Source organism: Oncorhynchus masou, chromosome 10, assembly GCF_036934945.1.
Source record: "Oncorhynchus masou masou isolate Uvic2021 chromosome 10, UVic_Omas_1.1, whole genome shotgun sequence".
NCBI lineage: Eukaryota > Metazoa > Chordata > Actinopteri > Salmoniformes > Salmonidae > Oncorhynchus > Oncorhynchus masou.
Window position 1 is genome coordinate 47,075,333 of NC_088221.1, and position 22,584 is coordinate 47,097,916.

Sequence of the window (22,584 nt, forward strand, 5' to 3'; positions counted from 1 at the left end):
GATTTTATAACTAAGCTAAGATAGACTATAACCTGTCGTTTCCAATGGGCGCAAATGAAACATCGTGTGCAGCCATGCACGTGATAGTGAGATCCTATTGGTGCGTTCCAGTATTATTTGCATATTTCCGGTAGGGAACGCCTAGTCTCTGCTTGTGCAATAACTCAAGTCGGCTTTGCACTCCTAAACAACGCACTTTTTGAGCAAAGGGTAAGTCTCCAAAGTTTTCATAACGCAACCCAATCTATTTTTGGAAACAGAAAATAGTATGGAGAGCAAATGTTTAATCGATGAGAAAATTGGCAGAATATCGGCCATCTTCACCCACTACCGGTCACTGGACTTCCTTTCATCACCACATTTGGTGTTGAGTGGAAAAGCCAACCGGATGCTTCACATTTATATATTCGGTGAAATATCTCCTCGTTGTTCCATCTGTGTCTACTGTGGTTCGACCTTCTGCAGTCGGTAAGTGTCGAAAGGAGTGCTATCTAAGAATTGTCCCTTACAAATCCTTTTTAATCCTTCGTTAAAACAACACGTAGAACAATACAAGCGAGGGTTACATATTGTACGGATTATTGTGTACATTGGTCTGTCATTATTATTTTTGTATCGTTGTGCATTTACAAACCTATTGACCTTATCTGTAATGTCTTCGCAGAAAGACCCGGGCTTCAATCAAATTTGACCGACCAGGTTAAAACAAGACTAAAATTGAAAATGTACGCCTGCGCTAAGTTCGTCTCCACGCCGGCTCTGGTGAGTTATTTTCATCAATCTGTTGAATCCATGTTTATTTTACATCTGAATTCATATTCTCCGGCTGTATTCGTATAGGGCCTGTGTTGATCTGTCTGACAAGGGTATTGGCTAACGTTAACTAGTTAACGTTTATGATTATGTAAGTGAAACTATTTTTAGTTTCCTAGCTGTTTGCACATTCGATACTCTAAGCCGGAACTAGCTATCCGGCTTTTTAGCTATAGACTAACGTTAGTTAGCTATGAAATAAAGGTCAACGTGACACTTGGCTTGCTTCAGCATCCAAGTCTATCTGTAACGTTACCTAGCTTGTGACATAGCTACGCTAGTTAACCCTCTGGCCTGCTTTTCTTTCTTTGTTTTTGTGTGTTTGGGGCTCTCTGTCCAAGGTCATGTTTTACTTGACTTGAAACATTTACATGTTCAGGTAAAACATGTTTAACTGGTTGTTTTACTGGTAACGTAACGGTTTGACATTAACTTGTGCAAAGTGCACTCCGCAGGTTAGTGTTTTAGCCTTGTAACGTTACTGTTACCAGGTGGCGTTGAGGAGCGAATCTTATATACTTTTTGATGACTAAGCTGGGAAAGCAGCTATGATGTTGGAATTAACGAATTGTAATGTGTTGTTGGTATGCATGTCTTGGTACAGCGCTACGATGTTCCACAATGACAGTGGCTAGCTACTGTCAAGGTGCCTGCCACAGGCCAAGGTGCACTTGTTCCGCCTTTCACGGTGGGAACCATAACACTTAGGAGTTTACTTGTCTTGAACTTTGAACCGTCGTGTGCACTTCATCTGTCAATTTATTTATTGCCTTCAAGATCTTCCGTGTGTGACCATAGGCAAAATATTTGTGCATTTTTATTTCACTCAGTTTTGTACTTGACCCCTGGTGCAGGTCCGTGCTGGCTCCCGGACTCTTTACAGACCCTTGTCTGCCTGTATGATGTCCAGGCCCGAGGTCAACACAGAGGTGAGGAAAGACTCTTCTTGCAGTAGGTTTTATGCTCTTCACTGTCGAAAATTTGTAAGTCGCTCTGGATAAGAGCGTCTGCTAAATGACTTAAATGAATATAATGCAATGTTTTCAATTCTCTTAATGGCCATTGATGTAGGTTGTTTTCAAGCCCCCTAATGGTCATTGATGTAGGATGTTTTCAAGCCTCCTAATGGTCATTGATGTAGGAAGTGCTTTTATCCATCATTAAAAAGAGGCTTGCTTTGTTTTTCAGAACAATGTAGCCCTCATGCCACAGAGCCCCTTCACCCAAGTAGCACTGAGAGGCTTCCAGACCAGTGCTGTGAGCAGGGACATCGACACAGCCGCTAAGTTCATTGGTGCTGGAGCAGCCACGGTCGGAGTGGCTGGATCCGGTGCTGGAATTGGGACAGTGTTTGGCAGTCTCATTATTGGTTATGCCAGGTAAGTCCACATCTACAAATGGATGCCTAGATATGTGCTTGTCAGCTTTCAGAAGAAAGAAAAAACTATGATTTTTAAAAAGCTGACTTTTACATAGAAATGTGTTGTGTTTTGCAGGAACCCATCTCTGAAGCAGCAGCTGTTCTCCTATGCTATCCTGGGATTCGCCCTGTCTGAAGCCATGGGTCTATTCTGTTTGATGGTGGCCTTCTTAATCTTGTTTGCTATGTAACAAATCTATTGTTCATAGAAACACTGTAATTACTGATGTGACTCCATATTTTATTGTGGTTACCAAAAATGTTCTGTGTTGGTATCATGGACATTTATATTTTCAAAGTCTAAATAACAAAAACATGTTTTGTAAAAATGTAAGAAATTACATAATTAAAATGCATGTATTTGACTATTTAACATATGGCAGTATGTTTTCTGTTGGGAATTATGTTTCACCACAATCAAGAAGACAACTAGCTTCTATTGAATGTCAGCATGGGATTATACAAAGGAACTGCTTAATTTACTGTAAATCAGTCTGGCACATTTTCCAATGCATCATATGTTTGCTTCTGTGGGTCCACATTGATGCTTTTGTTGGTTCAAGTGCAGTTCTATAGAAGTATGTAAGTAGGCAGCAAGTGAATGCTTGCTTTTGTAAATGGCATTAAATAAATCTAGACAATTTGATGGTGCTAAATAGTGGTCACTGGTCAAGTTTATTTGGGATACTCTGAATGAACATGCGTAGTCTGTCAAAAAGCCTGCAGGTCTTGATATGATTCCCTTGATAATTTTACAATATTTTTTTGGTTTGGTTAAGCTTGGATAATATTGGCTAATTACTTAGAAATATATTTTAGAGCTTTAAAATGCCTGAGAACACCAGATCCAAAATATTGACAAATTGAATGGGCCCAGAGGAAATTCTTCCATAGTGTCTTTGATGCAACGATTTCCGAAGATAATTCCAATACTCATACATGCCGTGTAGTGTCTGCAGATGGGTCACCCTTCATACCCCGGCTCCTGGTTGTCACATTTTCAAGACCCAGGGTTATGTTCAGTCGGCACAGAACAGAAAACATTTAACTGAGGATGGTACTACTTGATCTCATCCAAAAAGATTTCTCCTTTTTGCTTTCATTTTGGACAATTTTACATATTTTGCGTTTGGTATTTTACCTGGGTTCATTCCTCCATCCCACAGATGATAACATTTACCTTTTGTATTTAGGAGACTTCTGTAATAAATTCTGGTGGGATTAATTTCCCACTTCAACTGTAGTAGTAGTTCTTCCAAAGCCTTGTTTATCTGGACTTCCATGTCGATCGTTCCTTTGCTGACCAAGCACTTTATTCAAGATTAGATCCTCTAATAATCTGGACGCTTGTGCTTTATATGAAATGTTTTGTTTCATTGTGGTTGTTTGGCATTGGCCTAGCATACTGCATGCACCAAATCTCGGCTGTCATATCCACATAAAGTCGTTGGAATTATCACAGCATTTATTCTCATGACTAGCTATAAAGATAATTGAAATTGACAATATTCTAAAATGTACTGTCAACCGATTTCTCTTAATTTCTATAAAATTGCGGTTGCTATCTGTACAGCGGAGATGCTGCTCTCGCGAGAGTTGCACAGACGAGGGATTTCGATACGAAGGGTTGCGCTGGTGGGTAGCTGCACGAGCTCAAGGAGATTGTATACAAAGATATCGCACGTGTACCGATTTCTTGGCATTAGTGGGGATTTAAGTGTTAAGAAAAATGAGTGTGATAAATGCACATCCTTCATGTATTAACATTAGTAAATATAGTTAATATGGCGACCGTACTATGCTTGCAGATGTTAAGTTATCCTGAAGGCGGTGTGGATTGGACGAGCAAGCAAGCTAGTTGGTGATGCGGAGGAGTGGTGTGTAAACAAAACCATCGCACATTGTTTTGTAAGAATGCGCTGAATTATTATAAGTAAGTAATTGGGTTTCAACTGTTTCTTCTGAATAAACGCACTATGACGTCGAGTGTCATCTTTCACAATTCGAGTTTCCACTAACCATTTTGATAGAGATTTTTCTTTTCTAACCCCAACAATATTCTCACTCCTGATTGGAAAAGACCATGCATTTACAAGAGGCAGTTGCCAACTTGCCATCAATAAGCTTTGTCCCCAAGATAAAATATTTGAAAGAGCCTATAAGAGGAGGAACATTAATCTGGAATGTTCGTTCTACCTACTAAAGTACAAATCATATATTTCTCTCTCTCTATATATATATATTCTTTATTCCGGGTGTAAAAGGAATTCCTAAATATGAGTGATGACAAACCGTTCATATGTTCTGCTCCTGGATGTGGTCAGGTATGTTTTAAAAGTCCCTGTGGTTATATGTGTAATGTGTAAAGTATATATTTATCACCTTTTCATAGCGATTTACAAATGAAGACCATTTGGCTGTGCACGAACACAAACATGAGATGACACTAAAGTTTGGTCCAGCAAGAGGCAACAGTGTCACAGTAGCTGGTAAGCACAACAAGGGGTTTCAAATCAATTACTTAAGGGACAGTGGTGGATATAGTACCCAGTTGTCATACTTGAGTAAAAGTAAAGATACCTTAATAGAAAGTCACCCAGTGAAATACTACTTGAGGAGAAGCCGAAAAGTAATTGGTTTGAAATATACTTAAGTATCAAAAGTAAAAGTATAAATCATTTAAAATTCCTTATATTAAGCAAAGCAGATGGTACCATTTTTTTAATTATTTTTTAACATTTATGGATAGCAGGGGCACACCAACACAATATTTACAAAATATGCATTTGTGTTTAATAAGTCCACCAGACCGTAGGCAGTAGGCATGACCAGGTGTTCTCTTGATAGGTCCATGACTTTCACAATTTTCCTGTCCTGCTAAGCATTCAAAATGTAAAGAGTACTTTGGGTTGTCACGGAAAATCTATGGAGTGAACAGTACCATCTTTTCTTTAGGAATGTAGTGAAGTAAAAGTTGTCAAAATAATAAAGTATAGATTCCCTCAAACTACTTCAGTAGAACTTAAAATAATTGTTTACTGAAGTACTTTACACCACTGCTAAGTGATATAATTCATTCAAGTGATTGCCTTCTGTTGCAGACCCAAAGCCAACACCTACACGCTTTTTGAAGTACTGTGAGGAAGTTGGACTCTTCAACGAGCTTACCAGTCCTATGGAGCATGACTTCAAAATGGCTGCTGTGGATGACATCAAAAAGGCGACTAGTTACTAATCAGTGGTTCTTTCAAGAATAACGCTCTTTACATTCATAGTACAGGTTGCTTCAGTTTTGATCTTTTCTGATCTGTTGACATTTGTTGACACAGTTCGAATTTGTAAATGAGAACTTGTTCTCAACTTGTCTACCTGGTTAAATAAAGGTGAACAAAAAAAATATTTTTTGTTTATTTTGTTTCTGACATGCAGATGCCCTTGGATTTGTCGCCTCTTGCCACACCGATGATCATACATAACAAAATTGAGGACCACTCAGCTGTGGCGGCACATTGGGACAGCCCTCTGCCCCATCCAGAATCTACAACAAGGGATGACAAGGTAACGAATTTGGTTTACTTCATACAGTGATATCCAGGTGAATTAGTTGATATAAATGTAGGCTAGATCCTAGTTTTAGTTGGTAAATCCTAGTTTTAGTTGCTATATCCAAGTTTCTCAATATTAGTTGCTTGTGACACAGGGTTGGTCCTGGTTGGTCCCTGGATGGGAGACCAGAGGCTGCTGGAAGTGGTTTTGGAGGGCCAGTAGGAGGCACTCTTTCCTCTGGTCTAAAAAATATTCCATTGCCCCAGGGCAGTGATTGGGGACACTGCTCTGTGTAGGGTGCTGTCTGTCGGATGGGGCGTTAAACGGGTGTCCTGACTCTCTGAGGTCATTAAAGGTCCCATGACACTTATTGTAAGAGTAGGGGTGTTAACCCAGGTGTCCTGGCTAAATTACCTATCTGGCCATCAAACCATCATGGCCACCTAATCATCCCCAGTTTACAATTGGCTCATTCACCCCCCCCCCCCCCCTCCTCTCCCCTGTAACTATTCCCCAGGTCGTTGCTGTAACTGGGAATGTGTTCTCAGTCAACTTACCTGGTAAAATAATAGTTAAAAAAATAAAAATAAAACTGTACTGCCATAAGTCTGGTCATATGGTATCAGTGAACCCCATATGAATGGCTTATCAGAGATGTTGCTCAACCACATTGCAATACGCTCAGAGTGAATTGTTCTCCGTTATGACCACCCAGTGTAATGGAGTTGATCTACAGTTTAAAATATTTTGTCATCTCAGAATGAAGTTTATTCTCATTTGCAGCACCTTTTTGAATAGCTTCTTCACAGACTAACCACTTATTTTTCTGGGAGCTTTGTCTTCTGTTGAACAGTCTCACTGTAATGTTTCATCCGATGAAACACTGATTCTCTTCCACACTGCTTTGATTGATGGTTTCACTCCTTCACAAAAATAACACATTTCTACCAGAACTGTACAAATGGTTTGGATAAAGAAATCACTTTGGGCTATATTTTGTACACCAGACCCATAGTAACTATTTGATTATCATAGTACTCTATCTTTGTAAACGGTATCACAGGAGTTAGACAACACTAGGGCATTATTTCACAGTTGAAATCTAGAAAATGTTTTTTTGTTGAACTATTAATGCAGCTAAGGTCTCTTATGGTGTTTTCTGGAGTTATCTTTGCAGCCATCCTCACTGCCAAGCTCTACTATAGTCCATCCTGCATCTCTCCAAGTCCCCAATGTGTTTCTAGCAACCTCAGATGCTGTGTTGTTATACAGCAAGCTCTCCTCTCTCCAACCTCAGATGCTAGTGTTGTTATACAGCAAGCTCTCCCATCGCCAACATGTAGTTCTGTAATTACCCAAGCCTCATCCTCTAAAAGGCCAATAGTGTAAGTAAGTCAAAAATATATCTTTGTTTAGTTATTTTTTTTGTCATTTTTGTCATTTCATTTTTTAGCTTGATTTCTTTCTTGGAAAAATATTTGTGCTATTATGTCTTTATTATATTGCATTTCGTGGTCAGATGGTTCATTCAAAAGTTTACTCTTTGGTTTGATGTCAGTCACCAGGACTGGTACCATATTGTGTGAATACAAATCCATTTAATTAGGCTGTTAAGTTATGTTCCTTTGATTGCCGGTTAAGTTTATTAATACATTTTTTTGTAGTGTAAAGTGTGTCATAATGTTCTTAAATTATATATTTTTGAAAAATTATATAATTGCTGTTTGTTGTGTAACCCATAGTGTTGTTTGTCTTCGCTCCAGTCCAGTCTCTGGCACTTTCCCCATACTCTTTCTGCTGCCTAATGGACAGACCATGCCCGTCGCTATCCCAGCATCCATTGCATCCCGTGTACACATTCCAACCGCCATTCCTGTAAGTATTGCAAGTCTTGTTTTATGGAGTTCCATTGTGTATTTCGATTGTATTGATTTCCAATGAGCTGCAGTGGTTAGAGCATTGGGCCAGCTGCTGGATCGAATCCCCGAGCTGACAAGGTAAAAATCTGTCATTCTGCCCCTGAGCAAGGCACTGTACCCCGGGCGCCGAATAGGTGGATGTCGATTATGGCAGACCCCGCACCTCTCTGATTCAGAGGGTTTGGGTTAAATGCGGAAGACACATTTCAGTTGAATGGATTCAGTTGTACTTCTGACTAAGTATCCCCCCTTTCCCCTTTCCCAATCACTTGGGCACATTTCCACTAGGCCTATACCCACGTTCCAGTAGTTAATGTCTTATCTGCATTCTGCCCCTAGAGGTCCCTATTTACTGCTTTGGCACTAGTGTCTTTTGTATGTGTTGCATAGGCAAGGGATGATGGGGGATCTAATGTGCCTTAGAAGAGAGCAGCTGTATGTCACCATGGCAAAGACATTGAGGAGGCCAAACAGTTACTTGACCCCATCCAGAGTGCCATTTGTCCTTGTACAATTTGAATCACCACACTTGACTTCTGGCAGACTGGATGGACCATGCCGGATGTGTGTAACAATCAATTAACATTATGTTCTGGATATTACGTTTCAGTGTCCGTTGAGGACATTAGCTGATATATCCATATCATAGGTGCTATAGAAGTTTCTGTCCCTGGTTCCCCCAGAGCCACGTCTCCCTATCCCTGGTTCCCCCAGAGCCACGTCTCTCTGTCCCTGGTTCCCCCAGAGCCACGTCTCTCTGTCCCTGGTTCCCCCAGAGCCACGTCTCTCTGTCCCTGGTTCCCCCAGAGCCACGTCTCTCTGTCCCTGGTTCCCCCAGAGCCACGTCTCCCTATCCCTGGTTCCCCCAGAGCCACGTCTCTCTGTCCCTGGTTCCCCCAGAGCCACATCTCTCTGTCCCTGGTTCCCCCAGAGCCACATCTCTCTGTCCCTGGTTCCCCCAGAGCCACGTCTCTCTGTCCCTGGTTCCCCCAGAGCCACGTCTCTCTGTCCCTGGTTCCCCCAGAGCCACGTCTCTCTGTCCCTGGTTCCCCCAGAGCCACGTCTCTCTGTCCCTGGTTCCCCCAGAGCCACGTCTCTCTGTCCCTGGTTTCCCAGAGCCACGTCTCTCTGTTCCTGGTTTCCCAGAGCTACGTCTCTCTGTCCCTGGTTTCCCAGTGCCACATCTCTCTGTTCCTGGTTTCCCAGAGCCACGTCTCTCTGTCCCTGGTTCCCCCAGAGCCACGTCTCTCTGTCCCTGGTTCCCCCAGAGCCACGTCTCTCTGTCCCTGGTTCCCCCAGAGCCACGTCTCTCTGTCCCTGGTTTCCCAGAGCCACGTCTCTCTGTCCCTGGTTTCCCAGAGCCACGTCTCTCTGTTCCTGGTTTCCCAGAGCCACGTCTCTCTGTCCCTGGTTCCCCCAGAGCCACGCCTCCCTATCCCTGGTTCCCTCAGAGCCACATCTCTCTGTCCCTGGTTCCCCCAGAGCCACGTCTCTCTGTCCCTGGTTTCCCAGAGCCACGTCTCTCTGTCCCTGGTTCCCCCAGAGCCACGTCTCTCTGTCCCTGGTTTCCCAGAACCACGTCTCTCTGTCCCTAGTTCCCACAGAGCCACGTCTCTCTGTCCCTGGTTTCCCAGAGCCACATCTCTCTATCCTTGGTTCCCCCAGAGCCACGTCTCTCTGTGCCTGGTTCCCGTAGAGTCTCCCCCCCCCAGTCTGGCTGAATGATGATAGACCGAAAGGGTCCCTGTCTCTGTACCTGATTATCTGTGGGGAACACTGAGCAGAAGATTAATTATCTGTGGGGAACACTGAGCAGAATGTCTCCTGTCTCTGGCCCTGTGTGTTAGTGTCTCCTGTCTCTGGCCCTGTGTATTAGTAGTGTCTCCTGTCTCTGGCCCTGTGCGTTAGTAGTGTCTCCTGTCTCTGGCTCTGTGTGTTAGTAGTGTCTCCTGTCTCTGACCCTGTGTGTTAGTAGTGTCTCCTGTCTCTGGCCCTGTGTGGTAGTAGTGTCTCCAGTCTCTGGCCCTGTGTGTTAGTAGTGTCTCCTGTCTCTGGCCCTGTGTGTTAGTAGTGTCTTTGGCCCTGTGTGTTAGTAGTGTCTCTGGCCCTGTGTAATAGTAGTGTCTCCTGTCTCTGGCCCTGTGTGTTAGTAGTGTCTCCTGTCTCTGTCCCTGTGTGTTAGTAGTGTCTCCTGTCTCTGGCCCTGTGTGTTAGTAGTGTCTCCTGTCCCTGGCCCTGTGTGTTAGTAGTGTCTCCTGTCTCTGGCCTTGTGTGTTAGTAGTGTCTCCTGTCTCTGGTCCTGTGTGTTAGTAGTGTCTCCAGTCTCTGGCCTTGTGTGTTAGTAGTGTCTCCTGTCTCTGGCCTTGTGTATTAGTAGTGTCTCCTGTCTCTGTCCCTGTGTATTAGTAGTGTCTCTGGCCCTGTGTGTTAGTAGTGTCTCCAGTCTCTGGCCTTGTGTGTTAGTAGTGTCTCCTGTCTCTGGCCTTGTGTGTTAGTAGTGTCTCCTGTCTCTGGCCCTGTGTGTTAGTAGTGTCTCCTGTCTCTGGCCCTGTGTGTTAGTAGTGTCTCCTGTCTCTGGCCTTGTGTGTTAGTAGTGTCTCCTGTCTCTGGCTCTGTGTGTTAGTAGTGTCTCCTGTCTCTGACCCTGTGTGTTAGTAGTGTCTCCTGTCTCTGACCCTGTGTGCTAGTAGTGTCTCCAGTCTCTGGCCTTGTGTGTTAGTAGTGTCTCCTGTCTCTGGCCTTGTGTGTTAGTAGTGTCTCCTGTCTCTGGCCCTGTGTATTAGTAGTGTCTCTGGCCCTGTGTGTTAGTAGTGTCTCCTGTCTCTGGCCCTGTGTATTAGTAGTGTCTCTGGCCCTGTGTGTTAGTAGTGTCTCCAGTCTCTGGCCCTGTGTATTAGTTGTGTCTCCAGCCTGGTCTTTCGTAATATAATTGAGACAGTAGATGTTGCTGGTCTGTCATAATATAATAGAGACAGTAGATGTTGCTGGTCTGTCATAATATAATAGAGACAGTAGATCTAGCTGGTCTGTCATAATATCATAGAGACTGTAGATCTTCCTGGTCTGTCATAATATAATAGAGACTGTCGATCTTGCTGGTCTGTCATAATAAATGAGATGCAGTAGATGTAACTGGTCTGTCATAATATAATAGAGACTGTCGATCTTGCTGGTCTGTCATAATAAATGAGAGGCAGTAGATGTAACTGGTCTGTCATAATTTAATTCGGACAGTAGATCTAGCTGGTCTATAATAATATAATAGAGAAAATAGATCTTGCTGGTCGGTCATAGTATAATAGAGAATGTTGATCCAGCTGGTCAGTCATAATAAATTATAGACAGTAGATCTAGCTGGTCTGTCATAATGTAATAGTGACAGTAGATCTAGCTGGTCGGTCATAATGTAATAGTGACAGTATATCTAGCTGGTCTGTCATAATATAATAGAGACAGTAGATCTAGCTGGTCTGTCATATTATAATAGAGACAGTAGATCTAGCTGGTCTGTCATAATATAACAAGAACAGTAGATCTAGCTGGTCTGTCATAGTACAATAGAGACAGTAGATCTAGCTTGTCAGTCATAATAAAATACAGACAGTAGATTGAGCTGGTCTGTCAAGTTTTAATAGAGACAGTAGATCTAGCTGGTCTGTCATAATATAATAGAGACAGTAGATTTAGCTGGTCTGTCATATTATAATAGAGACAGTAGATCTAGCTGTTCTGTCATAATATAATAGAGACAGTAGATCTAGCTGGTCCTTCAAAATATAATACAGACAGTAGATCTAGCTGGTCTGTCATAATATAATAGAGACAGTAGATCTAGCTGGTCTGTCATATTATAATAGAGACAGTAGATCTAGCTGTTCTGTCATAATATAATAGAGACAGTAGATCTTGCTGGTCTGTCATAATATAATAGAGACAGTAGATCTAAATCGTCTGCCATAATATGTTAGAGACAGTTGATCTAGCTGGTCTGTCATAATACAATAGAGACAGTAGATCTAGCTGGTCTGTCATAATATTATAGAGACAGTAGATCTAGCTGGTCTGTCATAATATAATAGAGACAGTAGATCAAGCTGGTCTGACATAATATAATAGAGACAGTAGATCTAGCTGGTCTGTCAAGTTATAATAGAGACAGTGGATCTCGCTGGTCTGTCATAATATAATAGAGACAGTAGATTTTGCTGGTAGGTCATAATATAATAGAGACAGTTGATCTAGCTGGTATGTCATATTATTATAGAGACAGTAGATCGAGCTGGTCTGTCATATTATAATAGAGACAGTAGATCTAGCTGGTCTGTCATAATATAATAGAGACAGTAGATCTAGCTGGTCTGTCAAAATATAATACAGACAGTAGATCTAGCTGGTCTGTCATAATATAATAGAGACAGTAGATCTAGCAGCTCTGACATATAATAGAGACAGTAGATCTTGCTGGTCTGTCATAATATAATACAGACAGTAGATCTAGCTGGTCTGTCATAATATAATAGAGACAGTAGATCGAGCTGGTCTGTCATAAAATAATAGAGACAGTAGATCTAGCTGGTTGGTCATAAAATAATAGAGACAGTAGATCTTGCTGGTTGGTCATAATATAATAGATACAGTAGATCTGGCTGGTATGTCATATTATTATAGAGACAGTAGATCTAGCTGTTCTGTCATAATATAATAGAGACAGTAGATCTAGCAGCTCTGACATATAATAGAGACAGTAGATCTAGGTGGTCTGTCATAATTTAATAGAGACAGTACATCTAGCTGGTCTGTCATATTATAATAGAGACAGTAGATCTAGCTGGTCTGTCATAATATAATAGAGACAGTAGATCTAGCTGGTCTGTCATAATATAATAGAGACAGTAGATCTAGCTGGTCTGTCATAATATAATAGAGACAGTAGATCTAGCTGGTCTGTCATAATATAATAGAGACAGTAGATCTAGCTGGTCTGTCATAATATAATAGAGACAGTAGATCTAGCTGGTCAGTCATATTATTATAGAGACAGTAGATCTAGCTGGTCTGTCATAATATAATAGAGACAGTAGATCTAGCTGGTCTGTCATAATATAATAGAGACAGTAGATCTAGCTGGTCTGTCATAATATAATAGAGACAGTAGATCTAGCTGGTCTGTCATAATATAATAGAGACAGTAGATCTAGCTGGTCTGTCATAATATAATAGAGACAGTAGATCTAGCTGGTCTGTCAAGTTATAATAGAGACAGTAGATCTAGCTGGTCTGTCAAGTTATAATAGAGACAGTAGATCTTGCTGGTCTGTCAAGTTATAATAGAGACAGTAGATCTCGCTGGTCTGTCATAATATATTAGAGACAGTAGATCTAGCTGGTCCGTCATAATATAATAGAGACAGTAGGTCTAGCTGGTCTGTCATAATATAATAGAGACAGTAGATCTAGCTGGTCTGTCATAATATAATAGAGACAGTAGATCTAGCTGGTCTGTCATAATATAATAGAGACAGTAGATCTAGCTGGTCTGTCATAATATAATAGAGACAGTAGATCTAGCTGGTCTGTCATAATATAATAGAGACAGTAGATCTAGCTGGTCTGTCATAATATAATAGAGACAGTAGATCTAGCTGGTCTGTCATAATATAATAGAGACAGTAGATCTAGCTGGTCTGTCATAATATAATAGAGACAGTAGATCTAGCTGGTCTGTCATATTATAATAGAGACAGTAGATCTAGCTGGTCTGTCATAATATAATAGAGACAGTAGATCTAGCTGGTCTGTCATAATATAATAGAGACAGTAGATCTAGCTGGTCTGTCATATTATAATAGAGACAGTATAACTAGCTGGTCTGTCATAATATAATAGAGACAGTAGATCTAGCTGGTCTGTCATAATACAATAGAGACAGTAGATCTAGCTGGTCTGTCATAATACAATATATACAGTAGATCTAGCTGGTCTGTCATATTAAAATAGAGACAGTATTTCTAGCTGGTCTGTCATAATATAATAGAGACAGTAGATCTAGCTGGTCTGTCATAATATAATAGAGACAGTAGATCTAGCTGGTCTGTCATAATATAATAGAGACAGTAGATCTAGCTGGTCTGTCATAATATAATAGAGACAGTAGATCTAGCTGGTCTGTCATAATATAATAGAGACAGTAGATCTAGCTGGTCTGTCATAATATAATAGAGACAGTAGATCTAGCTGGTCTGTCATAATATAATAGAGACAGTAGATCTAGCTGGTCTGTCATAATATAATAGAGACAGTAGATCTAGCTGGTCTGTCATAATATAATAGAGACAGTAGATCTAGCTGGTCTGTCATAATATAATAGAGACAGTAGATCTAGCTGGTCTGTCATAATATAATAGAGACAGTAGATCTAGCTGGTCTGTCATAATATAATAGAGACAGTAGATCTAGCTGGTCTGTCATAATATAATAGAGACAGTAGATCTTGCTGGTCTGTCATAATATAATAGAGACAGTAGATCTAGCTGGTCTGTCATAATATAATAGAGACAGTAGATCTAGCTGGTCTGTCATAATATAATAGAGACAGTAGATCTAGCTGGTCTGTCATAATATAATAGAGACAGTAGATCTAGCTGGTCTGTCATAATATAATAGAGACAGTAGATCTAGCTGGTCTGTCATAGTTATAATAGAGACAGTAGATCTAGCTGGTCTGTCATAATATAATAGAGACAGTAGATCTAGCTGGTCTGTCATAATATAATAGAGACAGTAGATCTTGCTGGTCTGTCATAATATAATAGAGACAGTAGATCTAGCTGGTCTGTCATAATATAATAGAGACAGTAGATCTAGCTGGTCTGTCATAATATAATAGAGACAGTAGATCTAGCTGGTCTGTCATAAAATAATAGAGACAGTAGATCTAGCTGGTCTGTCATAATATAATAGAGACAGTAGATCTAGCTGGTCTGTCATAATATAATAGAGACAGTAGAGATCTAGCTGGTCTGTCATAATATAATAGAGACAGTAGATCTAGCTGGTCTGTCATAATATAATAGAGACAGTAGATCTAGCTGGTCTGTCATAATATAATAGAGACAGTAGATCTAGCTGGTCTGTCATAATATAATAGAGACAGTAGATCTAGCTGGTCTGTCATATTATTATAGAGACAGTAGATCTAGCTGGTCTGTTGTAATATAATAGAGACAGTAGATCTAGCTGGTCTGTCATAATATAATAGAGACAGTAGATCTAGCTGGTCTGTCATATTATAATAGAGACAGTAGATCTAGCTGGTCTGTCATAATATAATAGAGACAGTAGATCTAGCTGGTCTGTCATAATATAATAGAGACATTAGATCTAGCTGGTCTGTCATAATATAATAGAGAAAAGTAGATCTAGCTGGTCTGTCATAATATAATAGAGACAGTATATCTACCTGGTCTGTCATAATATAATAGAGACAGTAGATCTAGCTGGTCTGTCATAATATAATAGAGACAGTAGATCTAGCTGGTCTGTCATAATATAATAGAGACAGTAGATCTAGCTGGTCTGTCATAATATAATAGAGACAGTAGATCTAGCTGGTCTGTCATAATATAATAGAGACAGTAGATCTAGCTGGTCTGTCATAATATAATAGAGACAGTAGATCTAGCTGGTCTGTCATAATATAATAGAGACAGTAGATCTAGCTGGTCTGTCATAATATAATAGAGACAGTAGATCTAGCTGGTCTGTCATAATATAATAGAGACAGTAGATCTAGCTGGTCTGTCATAATATAATAGAGACAGTAGATCTAGCTGGTCTGTCATAATATAATAGAGACAGTAGATCTAGCTGGTCTGTCATAATATAATAGAGACAGAAGATCTAGCTGGTCTGTCAAGTTATAATAGAGACAGTAGATCTCGCTGGTCTGTCATAATATATTAGAGACAGTAGATCTAGCTGGTCTGTCAAGTTATAATAGAGAAAGTGGATCTCGCTGGTCTGTCATAATATAATAGAGACAGTAGATCTAGCAGCTCTGACATAAAATAGAGACAGTAGATCTTGCTGGTCTGTCATAAAATAATAGAGACAGTAGATCTAGCTGGTCAGTCATATTATTATAGAGACAGTAGATCTAGCTGGTCTGTTGTAATATAATAGAGACAGTAGATCTAGCTGGTCTGTCATAATATAATAGAGACAGTAGATCTAGCTGGTCTGTCATAATATAATAGAGACAGTAGATCTAGCTGGTCTGTCATAATATAATAGAGACAGTAGATCTAGCTGGTCTGTCATATTATAATAGAGACAGTAGATCTAGCTGGTCTGTCATAATATAATAGAGACAGTAGATCTAGCTGGTCTGTCATAATATAATAGAGACAGTAGATCTAGCTGGTCTGTCATAATATAATAGAGACAGTAGATCTAGCTGGTCAGTCATAATATAATAGAGACAGTAGATCTAGCTGGTCTGTTGTAATATAATAGAGACAGTAGATCTAGCTGGTCTGTCATAATATAATAGAGACAGTAGATCTAGCTGGTCTGTCATAATATAATAGAGACAGTAGATCTAGCTGGTCTGTCATAATATAATAGAGACAGTAGATCTAGCTGGTCTGTCATAATATAATAGAGACAGTAGATCTAGCTGGTCTGTCATAATATAATAGAGACAGTAGATCTAGCTGGTCTGTCATAATATAATAGAGACAGTAGATCTAGCTGGTCTGTCATAATATAATAGAGACAGTAGATCTAGCTGGTCTGTCATAATATAATAGAGACAGTAGATCTAGCTGGTCTGTCATAATATAATAGAGACAGTAGATCTAGCTGGTCTGTCATAATATAATAGAGACAGTAGATCTAGCTGGTCTGTCATAATATAATAGAGACAGTAGATCTAGCTGGTCTGTCATAATATAATAGAGACAGTAGATCTAGCTGGTCTGTCATAATATAATAGAGACAGTAGATCTAGCTGGTCTGTCATAATATAATAGAGACAGTAGATCTAGCTGGTCTGTCATAATATAATAGAGACAGTAGATCTAGCTGGTCTGTCATAATATAATAGAGACAGTAGATCTAGCTGGTCTGTCATAATATAATAGAGACAGTAGATCTAGCTGGTCTGTCATAATATAATAGAGACAGTAGATCTAGCTGGTCTGTCATAATATAATAGAGACAGTAGATCTAGCTGGTCTGTCATAATATAATAGAGACAGTAGATCTAGCTGGTCTGTCATAATATAATAGAGACAGTAGATCTAGCTGGTCTGTCATAATATAATAGAGACAGTAGATCTAGCTGGTCTGTCATAATATAATAGAGACAGTAGATCTAGCTGGTCTGTCATAATATAATAGAGACAGTAGATCTAGCTGGTCTGTCATAATATAATAGAGACAGTAGATCTAGCTGGTCTGTCATAATATAATAGAGACAGTAGATCTAGCTGGTCTGTCATAATATAATAGAGACAGTAGATCTAGCTGGTCTGTCATAATATAATAGAGACAGTAGATCTAGCTGGTCTGTCATAATATAATAGAGACAGTAGATCTAGCTGGTCTGTCATATAATATAATGTCAGCTGGTCTGTCATAATATAATAGAGACAGTAGATCTAGCTGGTCTGTCATAATATAATAGAGACAGTAGATCTAGCTGGTCTGTCATAATATAATAGAGACAGTAGATCTAGCTGGTCTGTCATAATATAATAGAGACAGTAGATCTAGCTGGTCTGTCATATTATAATAGAGACAGTAGATCTAGCTGGTCTGTCATAATATAATAGAGACAGTAGATCTAGCTGGTCTGTCATAATATAATAGAGACAGTAGATCTAGCTGGTCTGTCATAATATAATAGAGACAGTAGATCTAGCTGGTCTGTCATAATATAATAGAGACAGTAGATCTAGCTGGTCTGTCATAATATAATAGAGACAGTAGATCTAGCTGGTCTGTCATAATATAATAGAGACAGTAGATCTAGCTGGTCTGTCATAATATAATAGAGACAGTAGATCTAGCTGGTCTGTCATAATATAATAGAGACAGTAGATCTAGCTGGTCTGTCATAATATAATAGAGACAGTAGATCTAGCTGGTCTGTCATAATATAATAGAGACAGTAGATCTAGCTGGTCTGTCATAATATAATAGAGACAGTAGATCTAGCTGGTCTGTCATAATATAATAGAGACAGTAGATCTAGCTGGTCTGTCATAATATAATAGAGACAGTAGATCTAGCTGGTCTGTCATAATATAATAGAGACAGTAGATCTAGCTGGTCTGTCATAATATAATAGAGACAGTAGATCTAGCTGGTCTGTCATAATATAATAGAGACAGTAGATCTAGCTGGTCTGTCATAATATAATAGAGACAGTAGATCTAGCTGGTCTGTCATAATATAATAGAGACAGTAGATCTAGCTGGTCTGTCATAATATAATAGAGACAGTAGATCTAGCTGGTCTGTCATATTATAATAGAGACAGTAGATCTAGCTGGTCTGTCATAATATAATAGAGACAGTAGATCTAGCTGGTCTGTCATAATATAATAGAGACAGTAGATCTAGCTGGTCTGTCATAATATAATAGAGACAGTAGATCTAGCTGGTCTGTCATAATATAATAGAGACAGTAGATCTAGCTGGTCTGTCATAATATAATAGAGACAGTAGATCTAGCTGGTCTGTCATAATATAATAGAGACAGTAGATCTAGCTGGTCTGTCATAATATAATAGAGACAGTAGATCTAGCTGGTCTGTCATAATATAATAGAGACAGTAGATCTAGCTGGTCTGTCATAATATAATAGAGACAGTAGATCTAGCTGGTCTGTCATAATATAATAGAGACAGTAGATCTAGCTGGTCTGTCATAATATAATAGAGACAGTAGATCTAGCTGGTCTGTCATAATATAATAGAGACAGTAGATCTAGCTGGTCTGTCATAATATAATAGAGACAGTAGATCTAGCTGGTCTGTCATAATATAATAGAGACAGTAGATCTAGCTGGTCTGTCAAGTTATAATAGAGACAGTAGATCTAGCTGGTCTGTCATAATATAATAGAGACAGTAGATCTAGCTGGTCTGTCATAATATAATAGAGACAGTAGATCTAGCTGGTCTGTCATATTATAATAGAGACAGTAGATCTAGCTGGTCTGTCATATTATAATAGAGACAGTAGATCTAGCTGGTCTGTCATAATATAATAGAGACAGTAGATCTAGCTGGTCTGTCATAATATAATAGAGACAGTAGATCTAGCTGGTTGGTTATAATATAATAGAGACAGTAGATATAGCAGCTCTGACATATAATAGAGACAGTAGATCTTGCTGGTCTGTCATAATATAATAGAGACAGTAGATCTAGCTGGTCTGTCATAATATAATAGAGACAGTAGATCTAGCTGGTCTGTCATAAAATAATAGAGACAGTAGATCTAGCTGGTCTGTCATAAAATAATAGAGACAGTAGATCTAGCTGGTCTGTCATAATATAATAGAGACAGTAGATCTAGCTGGTCTGTCATATATAATAGAGACAGTAGATCTAGCTGTTCTGTCATAATATAATAGAGACAGTAGATCTAGCTGGTCTGTCATAATATAATAGAGACAGTAGATCTAGCTGGTCTGTCATAATATAATAGAGACAGTAGATCTAGCTGGTCTGTCATATTATAATAGAGACAGTAGATCTAGCTCTGGGGTGTCAAAGTCAAATGGACGGAGGGCCAAATAAAATTTAGCTACAAGCCGAGGGCCGGACTGTTCGAATGTTCATTGAAAATTTTTTAAATGACGCATATAGTCTAGTGAACCTAATTGAACCTAGAAAACCTAACAAATATATTCCAATGATCAGATAAATAAAGCAATATTTTCTTATGGCTCTGTCAGTAATCTTTAATTTTCAACAGACACAAAAGACAAATTTCTGTCTTTATATAAAAATCCCCATAACATGAACATTAAATGAAAGAAACCGGTATTCAAGGCACCATCAGTAGCCTATATTTTCTATTTTAGCAAAAGTGGGCTAAATTTACTGTCAAGTTATAAAAAAACAATAATAGCAATTTTCTATCATCCACTCAACTGAAATATTTTAAAATATAATTGGATTGAAATACAATAAAATAAAGTGCAAAAATCTATTAATCAAAAACAACACTTTGTTTAAGGAGAAGTAGACATGCAGTGAAAACAAATATTAAACTTTAACTTTTAAACTTGAACTGAGTAAAAACTCTAAATATGTGATTGCACAGTAATGTTCACTTGTTTGAGGTTGAGGGTGATACTTGGTGGTGTCCCATCTTTTCCACAAGTTCATCAATGTTCGGGGTAAGGCTCTGAGCTGAGGAAATCCTCAGAATTGAGTGGAGGTGTTCAGCAGTAAGTCGACTTCTGTGTGATGTTTTGTTCAGGTTCATCAAAGAAAAAGTTGTTCACAGGTATGTGCTGCCAAACATAGACAACGTTTGAGCAGCCTGGATCAGCTGGGCATTGTGTCGGGGAGGAAACGGGCGAACTCCGCAGCACCCACTGCCGCATATTTTGAGACAGTGCATCATTGCATTGGAGGTCAATCAACTCCATTTGGAGGTTTGGTGGTGAGCTTTCCACGTCAACAGCAAATGGGACCGAGCAGATCAACCTGTCTGTTTTTTATGCTATAAAGTCAGCAAATCTAGCTGGTCGAAAGTCAGCGGCAAGCATACCTATTTTATCAGCCAACTGTGCTGTCGGGAACGCATGGTAGAGAGCTTCTCTTTCATGGTCTGTCAGCTGGGATAATGAGACAGTAGATTTTCTTTCCGTCATAATGCGTCTAATAGAGTCAGTTTGGTTTTAAATGCCTTCACTGTACTGTACATATCAGAGATGACATGATCTAGATCTGCAGCTGCAAGTTCATTGCATTCAGATACTATAATGTCACACAGAAAAGCCATTTCACATAGAAACAGTCTCGGAGTTGTGTTGTGTCTTTCCCTTTGCTGTCCATAGAACAGACAAATCTCCTCACGAAGTCAAACATCTTTGAAGCACCTTTCCCTGGCTTAGCCATCGCACCTCTGTGTGATAAGGACAGTAATCACCATGCTCCGTTTCTAACTCCTGTCAGAAATGCCTTGAACTGACGGTGATTCAAACCTTTGGTCTGATAAAGTTAACTGTGCGCGTGATGATGCTCATTACATGCTCCATTTTCAAGGCTTTATAGACAACGATCTCCTGGTGTATGATACAATGATAAGCTGTCAGCTCACCTGTCGCGTTTTCCTCTTGCATATAATTTCCCGTAGATCTTGGTCCACCAGTAATATCCTGAGACACAGATCTAGCAGGTGCTCCGTCGGTTGTCAAACCCAAGTTTTTCCCAAGGCAGCTCCATCTCATTTACACATCTTGACACCTCTTCATACAAATCATGCCCCGTAGTTGTGCCATGCATAATATAATAGCCAAAAGACTCCTCTGTCAATATTAGGCTGGAGTCCACTCCGGTCTGGATGAAAATTGACAACTGGGCAATGTCAGAAATGTCTGGTGCTCTCATCCACAGCCAAGGAATATGCAATGAAATCTTTTCCCTGTTTTCACAAGCTGCTCTTTTAGATTGATGGACAACTGGTCTGGTCTGTCGGCAATGGTGTTTCTGCTCAGACTGTCACATTTATAAGACAGTAGATCTGCCTTTTTCTGGGCAAACTGGTCTGTCACAAACTTTAATCATGCAGTTTTTGATGAAATAGATCGTAAATGGTCCGGGCTGATTTAGAGACAGTAGATCTCTTCTGTCAAAATAAAACTGGCCTTGACAGCAGTCTGGCCTTGTGATTTGGCTTCATTTTGAACAGAGCCTGTCGAGATTTGAGGCCTCGTTTTAATTCCTCTGCCTTTTGTAGCCTTTGTTCCATGTCCATATTCTTAATTTTTGTCCAGTGATTAGCTGGTCTTCATAATGTCGTCTCAGATTATACTCTTTCAGTAGACACTTTCTCCACACATAATAGAGACAGGTTTTCCAGCTGGTCCGTGAACATATACTCCAGTAGATCCACCTTCTTTGAAACCCCGGTTCTCAGTGTCCACCTTCCGTTTTGCCATTTTTGATGGGTATCTGAAAGTTAATTTTACTGTGATAATAGAGACAGTAGATCTGCTGTGCCAATAAATATTGAAATGAAGACAGCCTAGATCTCGGTGGTCTGTCATAATATAATAGGGAAATGTAGTATTAGTGCGTGTCATAAAAGAGCGGGCTGCCGGCTTGCTGCGGTCTGCGGGCCGGTTCTAATAATAAATCAAGATCATCCCAGGGGCCGTAAAAAACCTTCTCGCGGGCCGGATGTGGCCCGCGGGCCTTGACTCTGACATATGTGATCTAGCTGGTCTGTCATAATATAATAGAGACAGTAGATCTCGCTGGTCTGTCATAATATAATAGAGACAGTAGATCTAGCTGGTCAGTCATATTATTATAGAGACAGTAGATCTAGCTGGTCTGTTGTAATATAATAGAGACAGTAGATCTCGCTGGTCTGTCATAATATAATAGAGACAGTAGATCTAGCTGGTCAGTCATATTATTATAGAGACAGTAGATCTAGCTGGTCTGTTGTAATATAATAGAGACAGTAGATCTCGCTGGTCTGTCATAATATAATAGAGACAGTAGATCTAGCTGGTCTGTCATAATATAATAGAGACAGTAGATCTAGCTGGTATGTCATATTATTATATAGACAGTAGATCTAGCTGGTCTGTTATAATATAATAGAGAAAATAGATCTGGCTGGTCTGTCAT

General features: G+C 39.7%; 2 protein-coding genes across 3 annotated transcripts; both read left to right on the plus strand.

Annotated features, from left to right (window-relative positions):
• Positions 1-359: 359 nt before the first annotated feature.
• LOC135547699 (ATP synthase F(0) complex subunit C2, mitochondrial-like) lies at positions 360-2,889 on the plus strand. 2 transcript variants are annotated; one of them, XM_064976938.1, is made up of 5 exons: positions 360-468; positions 665-762; positions 1,668-1,742; positions 2,002-2,192; positions 2,310-2,889. In XM_064976938.1, exons 2-5 carry the CDS (start codon positions 724-726, stop codon positions 2,422-2,424), a joined length of 420 nt encoding a protein of 139 aa, XP_064833010.1. In that variant the 5' UTR covers positions 360-468; positions 665-723; the 3' UTR covers positions 2,425-2,889. The 2 variants fall into 2 exon arrangements, with proteins under 2 accessions (XP_064833010.1, XP_064833011.1); XM_064976939.1 differs by lacking the exon at positions 360-468 and adding an exon at positions 475-571.
• Positions 2,890-4,509: 1,620 nt separating this feature from the next.
• LOC135546879 (cyclic AMP-dependent transcription factor ATF-2-like) lies at positions 4,510-8,121 on the plus strand. Its single transcript, XM_064975440.1, has 8 exons — positions 4,510-4,557; positions 4,626-4,722; positions 5,335-5,453; positions 5,663-5,791; positions 6,945-7,039; positions 7,084-7,164; positions 7,543-7,654; positions 8,089-8,121. Exons 1-8 carry the CDS (start codon positions 4,510-4,512, stop codon positions 8,119-8,121), a joined length of 714 nt encoding a protein of 237 aa, XP_064831512.1.
• The last annotated feature ends 14,463 nt before the right edge of the window (positions 8,122-22,584 follow it).